At 39.9% G+C, this 10267-nt stretch overlaps 1 protein-coding gene across 1 annotated transcript in view; it reads right to left on the bottom strand.

Moving 5' to 3' along the window:
• Positions 1 to 2416: 2416 nt before the first annotated feature.
• Positions 2417 to 10267, bottom strand: part of slc35b1 (solute carrier family 35 member B1) — a 17757-nt gene continuing 9906 nt past the window's right edge. Inside the window, exons 4-9 of the mRNA XM_017452629.3 lie at positions 8791 to 8821; positions 8370 to 8530; positions 6440 to 6566; positions 5418 to 5524; positions 5138 to 5291; positions 2417 to 3215 (exon numbers count right to left, since the gene is read on the bottom strand). Of these exons, the coding sequence (XP_017308118.1) occupies positions 3163 to 3215; positions 5138 to 5291; positions 5418 to 5524; positions 6440 to 6566; positions 8370 to 8530; positions 8791 to 8821 (633 nt within the window). The 3' untranslated portion in view covers positions 2417 to 3162. The remainder of the gene's footprint in view (positions 3216 to 5137; positions 5292 to 5417; positions 5525 to 6439; positions 6567 to 8369; positions 8531 to 8790; positions 8822 to 10267) is intronic.

The raw sequence follows: 10267 nt of genomic DNA, 5'->3' as shown, positions 1-10267 counted from the left end.
AAAGGTGTTCAGTGGTGTTGAGATCAGGGTTCTGTGCAGGACACTCGAGTTCTTCCACTCCAACCTTGGCAAACCATGTTTGGGCCTCTTAGTTCCATCCATCCATCCTTCTTCTATACCGCTTATCCTGCTGGGTCACGGGGAACCTGGAGCCTATCCCAGGGAGCATCAGGCACAAGGCGGGGTAGACCCTGGACAAGGTGCACCCCATCCATCGCAGGGCACAATCACATACACATTCACACACACCCATTCAAACACTACGGACACTTTGGACATGCCAATCAGGAAAACCCCGCAGCACAGGGAGAACATGCAAACTCCACACACACAGGGCAGCGGTGGGAATCGAAACTCCAACCCTGGAAGAGTGATGTGAACATACCAACCACTAAGCCACCGTGTGTCCCCTCTTAGTTCCAGTGAAGAGAAATTGTAATGCTACAGCATACAAAGAGATTCTAGACATTTGTGTGCTTCCAACTTTGTGGCAACAGTTTCAGGAAGAACTGCATATGTGTGTGATGATCAGGTGTCCACAAACTTTTGGAGATATAGTGTATGTAAGACTAGCGTAACCCAGAGGTGGTGGTTCCATGTAGTTTTGGGTGTAGTCTTTGCTTCAATCTGATCTGAAACTGTAATGTTTTCAGTTCTTGCTTGTTACAAACATTGATTTAGTATTAAACGAATACTCTGTTGTTTTTCAACCAAGCCTGATCTACCACATGTGTCTCATTTTCCGGTACTGAGTGCACAGTGCTCATTTTCATTCTATATTGATAGCAGAGCTCTAAGTACTGGTCGATGCCAACTGTCTGCAACCTCACGCTGAAAGTATGAGAGAAGCCTAACCTCTAATTGAAGTAATCTATTCTAAGAAAAATCAAATATATTTTTAAACAAACCTTGCACAATGATTCAAAAAGTCTTATGAACGAGTGTTTTGACTTCCTGTGTCACTGGGTATAAATATGAGGTGACACAGAGGGCATATTCCTTTAGGCATACGTCAACATGAGAAAGATTAGAGAATACACAAATCAAATGTGACAAAGGTATACTGACCTTCTTAAATAAGTCCACATCCACAGTCAGGGCACAGAGTAAACAGATTAAAACCCCTGGAGCTGTAATGAACCTGCCTAGCAGGATACTGTTAACTGCAAACTGTTAGCAGGATATTTTCACCAAGGATTAGAGATCCGCAGAAGAGTGTAGAAGATTGCAAATTGTAGATTTTTGGGTGACCAAGTCTCTAAATCCACGCCAACAAACCAATTCAAAGGAAAGCCTTTTCATTTTATCTAATCATAACCATAAAACACCTAAAGATTGTTAGAGCTTACCTGACTGGAATCAGGTTCTGTGTTTAGAAGTCTCTTTGTCATAAAATAACGCATGGTTATACAGAAAAGAACCAAATACCCAACTGTATGGTGTTAGGGTGGTTAAGTCTGTTATATTTTTCCTCCAAAGGCCCCCAAAACCTTGTTAGGAAAATATGGTATCATTAAGTACCAGATTTTAAATGACAACCTAGCAGTCTTTGCCAGATTCCTTGGTCTGAATTCCCTAATCTCGTTACGTATTATGAGGAAACTCTGTTATGCATTTAGTTGCCAACGGAATGTTGCACAAAGTGGTAAACGCGTGGGTGGAAATAATTAATAATGTGTTCATTCTCAGAATAGATTTAGTTCAATGAAAGATTAGATTTGCCGTGAGATAAATATTAATAACATATTCATAACCTTTATTAATTGTGCCAATAATTCCGGTGGAGTTGATTGAATCTTTCCACCGTGCTGTTTAGTAGTATTTTTACCTCACTCACTTTTGAAGACATTAAAAACAACTCTGAAAATTCTGTTCATGACCTGAGGTTGTACCTTTTATACTGGAGTGAGGAGAAAAGAGCAGAGCAGGGGTTTTGTTGCTCTGCCTGTTCTCCTCCACTGACTCTTTTAATCAGATTGCTTTCCCCGACACCCACTCATGTTTGTTTCCCTGCAATTTCATTTTCTGCTCTGAACTGAGCATTAACCTTTCGTTGCAGCGAGTCCTGGTTAAGCAAGCAGGAGGCAAACAGCAATGTCAGAAATAGGAGAGGTGGGTAGAAAGGTTTTCTCCCACAAGGGCTGTTTGACCTGGTTTAAAATGATACTCATCTGCGATCACACCGGCATGTCTACGAAAAATAAATCAATCATCAAACCAGTCCGCTAAGCATCGTACGGTGAAACCTGGACGTGGAGTAAAGACAGAGATGGTGGATTTATTCATATCCAAATCAAGTTTAATGCCATCTGGTTGGATTTTTCCCCCTCGATGGACAGACGGACAACACGGCTTCGTTGGCAGCCTCGAACACAATGTTCACATACAACAGCTGGTCATCACACACCCCCGATAGTCTGGCTCGGTTTCTCTTTTAGTTTAATATCCAATACAGTTCCAACTGGTCAAAAAAGATACCAAAACTAATTATTTTCAAATTCTAATTATTCCATTATCTCTTTGAAATGTACAGAAGAGACAATGATCATTGCACTCATACAGTAAACAAGACACGACAGGAACACAAATATAAGAAAAACATGTCATGTTTTACATGAAAGAATTGACGTCCATCAGATTCAATCTGATGTGGCTTAGATGCAGTGGACATGGTGAGCATTAAAGATGCAAGTCTCAGATGGAGTGACAGAACACACGTATAATGATATACACACTCATGAATGTGCATTATACATTTAAAAACAAAGGAACCACAAAAGAGACATCTGGCAGGGTTCAAAGTAAAACCGACACGAACACATGGACTTGTCTGTGTATAATCTGAGCTGGTGCACTTGCATACCACGACTGTGCTAATCATGTTCATTGTCCTCTGGCTCTAAACCCAATGGGAAGTATAGTTCAAAGTAGAAGTGTGTGATAGTTTGACTAAAAAAAAAAAAAAAAACTAAAAATTTCTATCCAGTCTTTGCTTGTTAAGTTAAAGTATGACCACCGTTTCAGTGATACATGGGTGGGAAAGCATAAAAATAAGCACATTTAGAGCTACTGATAGAGTATTGCACCAACAGAAACGGGTTTTTCTTCAAGTTTTCTGTCCGTGAGTACAGCACATGCTTACACACGCATTCTCTTTGTGCTTTAGTGTGTTGTCTTCTTCGGCGTCTTTCCATACTTGGCGTCCAAGCCGAGACCTGTGAGACAGAGAGACAGAGACGTTCGGTCATGGGTCTGTGCTATCTCAGTTGATCAAAAGATGCACAAATGCAGCATTAAAAATTAACATTAATAGAGTCTAATAGGCAAAAGTGGAAAGGGTGCCTAAAGGAACTATTTAGTCAATTCTCTTAGTAGTAAAAATTTTCAAGTTAGTAAATAAAAAAGTGACGCTGGAATTACAGCATTGCATTCCTTTAAGAAACAGAGGGAACTGAATTTTAAACACAAAACAGGCAGGTGTTACTATGTCATAAAATATAAGAGCCAATCACATCACAATATGCAAATACAGGACACGAAAGCTTATTTTGCCAGGGAAAGAGGATTGGTTTGCAGAGGGTTGGAGTATATTTCCAAATATACATTTTAATTTAATCTTTCATCAAGCAATTTATTACTGCATATAAAAAATAAATAAACAAACAGTGTTTAGAACAAGATTTGGGTACTAACTGGGTTTTTTTGGGATATTTGAACTGAACAAGATATTTATATGCTTAACTCCTACCAATTGTTTTGGAAACAGCAAATATTGGTCAAACTTGTTAACACGATGCAAACTTTCATTTAAAACGGACTTTCTCTGTATGTACGTTAATTTTAAAAAATGTTTCAGTGATTGTTACATAGGTTCGAGATCTCACAAAATAACTCCACTGCTTGAACTCAACATGCTTGCCATTAGAGGATGATTTTAGTAATAAACAAAATGATGTATTTTGGTTACTAATGTGGGCGGCTGTGGCTCAGGTCAGGTGGTAGAGCGGGTTGTCTGCGAGCCTATCCCAGGGGACTAGGGGCACAAGGCAGGGGACACCCTGGACGGGGTTGTCAATCTATCACAGGGCGCACACACACGGGACAGATTGGAAATGCAATCAAGCTACGATGCATGTCTTTGGACTGAGAGAGGAAACCGGAGTACCCAGAGGAAACGCCCGAGGCACGATGAGAAAATGCAAACTCCATGCACACAGGGCGGAGGCAGGAATTGAACCCCCAACCCCAAAGGTTGTCCCAAGCCACTGTGCCCCACTGGCTACTGATGTTTAAAAAAAAAAAAAGAAAGAAAGAAAGAAAGAAAGAAAAATAGCAAAAATAATAGCAATAACTTTAATCAAGAACTGCATTGGACGGATGAACTCCATTCTTTCAAAATATATTCCCTCAATTAGTGTTGTGATCATGGTGATGACAATGTTCAGTGACTCCTCGTGCCTTGTGGATGGGGACGGGGTCATTCTAAAACACACCACTCTCTACGGGATAGAAACGTTTCATCCCAGGATAAAGGTGATCAGTCTGAATAACTTTGATTTGATTTAACTTCAGTGACTCATCCCTCTAAGAGGATAAGTGAACACAAACCATTCCATGTTCCCCAAAAGCATAACAGGGACACTGGCTTTTCCCCTTGTCTGTAGTTAGCTAGGTAACATGGCTGTTTGTAGTGGTATTAGGAGAACACGGGGATGTTTCCAATTAGCATTTTCATGTATATTCATAGATTCTTGCTTTTTTTTTTTTTAAATGAGAGATGTTTCTCAGCCATTTTAGTATTTTCTTGGGGATATAAAAGAATATATTATTCAACATTGACCATTTTTAGTTTTTACAAAATATGTCTGAGGTTACTGTAATGTCCTAACAGCGTTTGTTTTTTTCTAAACGAAGCTTTTATTAAAGGGTTGTACTAGGTGCCTCTAGTTTTGGGTCTACTAGACAAACTTCCTCCACTAAAGCACACGAATAATAAGACAGGCCTATGAGGTGCGGTGCAAATGAAGCTCAATAATAAGGACTAATCTCAAAAATTCATGAAATAGTATGAAGGAGAGGTGTGAATGAGAGGAGAGGGAAAGTAAGAAAGTGTGAAAGGCCATGTTAGCACACTCACCCAGGAAAACAAGGATGGTCCCAAGCCACTGCAAGGGTGTGATGATGTTCCCAAACAACAGCACAGAGCCCAGGATGGTGAAGAACTTCCTTGTTGTCGTGACGATGGAGCAGGTGAGGGGTCCGAAGTACACAACTGTCATAAAGATGAAGGTCTGCAAGAGGAATGAGAGGAGGGTACTGTTACTGAAACAATATACAAAGTAATATGAGAGATATACACGTGGAGCAGGTGTGTGTGTGTGTGCGTGTGAGTGTGTGTGTGCAATCTTGTGCCTTACCTGTCCCAGAGCGCTGGTGAAACCAAAGAGTAAAATATTGTAGATGATACTGGGGTAACGATCAGCAAAGCTCATAAACTCCCACACCTCACCTGTCCACAACACGGCTAGGAAACAGAGCAAGAAACTCTTTAAGCGTTCCAAAAATTTGAAAGGTGTCTTTCTTGGACTATTAAACGCAACATTCTTTTCTACTAAGGCATATTTATTTTAATACATTGTTATTTAAACCTTAAGCTGATAATACATTTCAGTCTCATGGTTCCAGCAAGACTGAGTCATGAGATTATGCACACAGTGTGCTGCAGTGAAATGATTAAAAGCGAGAACTCAGTTGAACAGATGCTGCTTGGACTCAGCCGAGTCTGACCAGCTGCCTTTAGCACTTCTGAAAAAAAAATGAATAAAAAAAAAAAAAAACCACACACAAAAAAAAAAACCACACCAGTACTAAACTACACTGGAGCTCCAGCTCCCCCTGCTGAGCACCGCTGAAAATGACCGGGTGAAAAACAAAAAACAAAAGAAAAACAACTGTTTCTGCTTCTGGTCATGTGTTACAGATACGTTTCGGGATCTCGTGTTTAAAAACTGATGCATGATGCACTGATGCATCGAATATGCAGTGAAACCCCTAAGGTGTAAATTCTCTCCCACCCATTCAATACTGATTTGAATCTGCTCAGCCAAAGTAGATGGTCTGAGACACATTTTGCTCAGCTACATGGTCCAAGACATTCAGCCTACCTTATAGTAATCATGGAAGTAGCCGTCTGCTTGTAAACGTCACCTGCTGAAGCTGTTGCCCCCGTTTAAAGAAATTCATAGCAGTAAAGAGCGAAGGACGAGTAGAAATAGAGTATTGCAAGATGATTTGAATATTACTTTTTACAGCCACGTTTCAGCAGGAATTATAATTAAAACAGAGCCCGACGTCATAAAGATTAAACTAGAAGACTACACTGCTTACTGACACCTAGGCCATGATGCAAATGTTTGAAAAGGACATGAACGGGACATACCCAAACCCAACATGAGTATTGACCACAGATTCACGTTCAGCATCATGTGATTGGCTCCTGTCTGGTACCGCACCCTCATGTGATCCTGAGCTACACCAGTCAGGCCGTCCAGAGTCAGAGAGAGGAGCTGCATCCAAAAGAGAACCCAAAATGCGTCACACACCTGCTCCACAGCTCACACTGACTACGTTACATGGACAGCAACAATCCAATTACTAACCTGATTCTGAATAAGACAATATTGTGATTAAGGTATTTACATGAGTCGTTTTTAGAATATTCCTTTCATGTTCAGGTTTTACATGTTATAGGATATAGATCGATTAAAAACACACGTCATTACGTCCCCTCCAGAATTTCACGTATCACGTATACAGTTGGTCTTCGTTATGGTACCGTATACAGTTTTGGGTGTTTCATTTTTAATTTCACGAACGCTTCAAGTGCGGTTAATTATTCGTCATGCTGTACGTGCAAATAGACGACTGCTTGAAGCCGTGGGCTGCGTCCCAAACCGCACACATACCGACAATATAGTAGTTGAGATACATGTATTTCACCTACTATATAGTAGGTAAGTACGCGGTTTGGGACGCAGCCGTGCTCTCGTTTGCCGTAAAACGGTTGAGCGCTGCCGTGTGTGTACGTGGCCTGTCGCAAAATGCGGTGAAAACTCCCACACGACGTTAATAGTGTGATTAAGGTGTGTACATGTCTGTAACGCACGTCGATAATGCGACTAAAACAGGAATACTCCACATGTCTTAATTCGATTTGTGTTTACTTCGAGTGTGACTTTAATCGGATTAAGCTCATCAATAATCGCTATTTACATGCTAGTTTCTTCATCGAATAAATGTCGGATTATTGTTGTCCGTGTAAACGTACTGACTGTCTGTCCGAAGTTTCACGTTCAGAGTAAAATACTTTCAGACATGGCTTTTCTTCATGTGGCTATAGGACATGATGAATACGTGAATAATGATTTCACACATCCCAAGTTGTCACACAAACGTACATTCACAGAAGAGCTCCACTGTCAACACACGCAAATTAATACATTGACATGGCCATTATTGTTCTATTCTAACAGTTTTAAATGTTTACAATTTTTATTGATTATTGAACGACAAGTCACACTTTTTAACCGTTTATAATCAATGTTGTTACATTTAAATGTCTGCGAAACAAGTCAGTTCCCATTATTCATGATTCATTATTAGTTATCAGACTATGTAGATTGTCCGTTATACAAATCCCTGTGAATGAGCTGTTACTATAGAAACAATAACGTGTTAGAAAAGTGCATTAATATAAACCTATCGTTTAGGTTCCAGTATTATTAGAGCTGAGCTGTTACAGAAAATTCATCAACATCTTCTGATTTCAACAGCACTGTGGTATAAAACAGATTATACACCTGTGGCAGGTGTGTGTGTGTGTGTGTGTGTGCGTAGGAAGGGTTGGGGAATGAGCAAATTAACATGGCAAACCTGAGAGATATCTGTGCTGGGTATATTAACAAGTTGTTTTCTCTTTCTAACAGTGAGCTGAGTTCGTGTGTGAATGTGGGCCTGTTGATATACAGATCAGAGAAGCTAGAAAGCAGCCCAGGTTTATGAAGCAGAAAGCTAATTTCATTTCCATTTAATTAATGTGTTGCGACACGACCTCCCGTTAACGCTCACGTGCAATCTCACCCCGAGTCTGCCGAGTTCGTAAGCTCATTCTGCTGCTACTGTCACACCACCTCTTTCAATCAGACAGAAATTTCATTTGCCTCGCTCGGTTTACTCTATTCTTATTTAAGTATTTAAATGAAGATATCAGGTCAGATATTTCATGGATTATTAGACTTTTATTATGCAAACATTAGCATGTAAATATACCTAGTGGGACGATACGAGAGGGAAAAAAAAGTGTTACTAACCAGCAGCATCTCTCCAAAGCCAAACAGATGTTCCTCTGCGGAGGTGGAGCCTTTGTTGGGTTTGTAGAGGAAAAGCGCCACACCAGTGACGATCAGAAGCACACACAGATACTTGGCCATAGGATACTTCTTCCTCAGAATGGTCACGCCAAGGATCATGACTGTGAAACCAAAGCCGTAGAAACATGAACATTTTGAAGGGAGCAGAAAATAAGATGATATGATACAAAACACTGCTTTCTATAGTACAGAAGTGGATTTATTCAGCGAAATCAAAAGAACATGCTTCAATACGTCTAAAAAAGTCTTAGCTAGTTAAAGAAGCAGGTTGGAATTTTTCAGCCGTCTGCTCAAAAATACTAAATCAATAATATTAATAATAATATTAATAATAATAATAATAATAATAATAATTCCTTACCTGGGATAGGTTTACATGATTTCCCCAAAACCTAGAAAAAAAACCAAACAAACATTGTATACATGTACATATACAGTGCCCTTCACTAATATTGTCACCCTTGGTAAATAGGAGCAAAGAAGGCTATGAAAAAATTTCCTTATTGTTTAACCTTTTGTTAACAAAATTCAGAACGATAACAAAAACAATAACAAAAATAACAGAATTGGACGTGTGTCTATATTGTCTCAACGCACTGTGAAGAGGATGGTTCGAGTGGCCAAAAAAATCTCAAAGGATCACAGCTAGAAATTTGCAGAAGTTAGTTAGGTGTTGCGGTCAGAAAGTCTCCAAAACTACAATCCGAAGTCACCACCATCACCACAAGTTGTTTGGAAGGGTTTCAAGAAAAAAGCTTCTAAAACTCAAGCATATTCAGTTTGCCCGACACTAATGGAACATCAAATGGGATCGGGTTCTATGGTCAGATGAAGCCAAAATCGAGCTTTTGGGAATAAACACCAGAGGTGGTTTTGCTGCACACAGAGAGGTAGCCATATGGAAAAGTAGCTCATGCCCACGGTTAAATATGGTGGGGGCTCTTTAATGTTTTGGGGCTCTTATTCTGCCAGAGGACCTGGACATTTTGTTAGGATACATGGCATCATGGACTCTCAAATATCAACAGATATTAAATGAAAACCTGACTCCCTCTGCCAGAAAGCTTCAAATTGGCCATGACTGGCTCTCCTAGCAGGACAATCACCCAAAGCCAAAACATCAAAATCAACACAATAATGGTTTACTGATCACAAAGTCAAGGTCCTGCCATGGCCATCCCAGTCCCCTGACTTCAAACCCATAGAAAACTTGGGGGTGAACTGCAGAGGAGAGTCCACCAGCATGGACCTGGAAATTTTAAGGATCTGGAGAGATTCTGTATGGAGGAACGGTCTCAGATCCCTTGCCATGTACTCCCCAACCTTATCAGGCATTATAGGAGAAGACTCAGAGCTGTTATCGTGGCAAAGGGAGGTAGCACAAAGTATTGACTAAAAGGGTGCCAATAATTGTTGCACACCTATATTTCACAAAGATTTTTTTTTTTATAAACCTGTTTTGTGTTTGCATTTGTTTGATATCCATGAGAGCAGAGAATTTTTGAGAATGTTTTTAACAAAAGATCAAACAGTTAAACAATAAAGACCATTTTGCACAGCCTTCTTTGCTCATATTTCCCAAGGGTGCCAATATTAGTGGAGGGCACTGTATTTATATTATACATATACATAATATAAATAATGAACGTGTGTGTGTGTGTGTGTGTGTATGTATGTATGTATGTATGTGTGTATCAGAGTTTCCGTTAGCCGGTAAATACCGGTTTTCGACCGTTAAAAATTCAAAATGTCAGATAAAATCAAAAACTTTCAGACACGATGTCCGGTAAAAAAAAAAAACATTAACACGAAGCAGACGTTAGACCAAGTACGTTTAA

Source organism: Ictalurus punctatus, chromosome 2, assembly GCF_001660625.3.
Source record: "Ictalurus punctatus breed USDA103 chromosome 2, Coco_2.0, whole genome shotgun sequence".
NCBI classification, from domain to species: domain Eukaryota; kingdom Metazoa; phylum Chordata; class Actinopteri; order Siluriformes; family Ictaluridae; genus Ictalurus; species Ictalurus punctatus.
The sequence above is the reverse complement of the archived record's forward strand: the minus strand, read 5'-3'. Positions and strand labels throughout refer to the sequence as shown.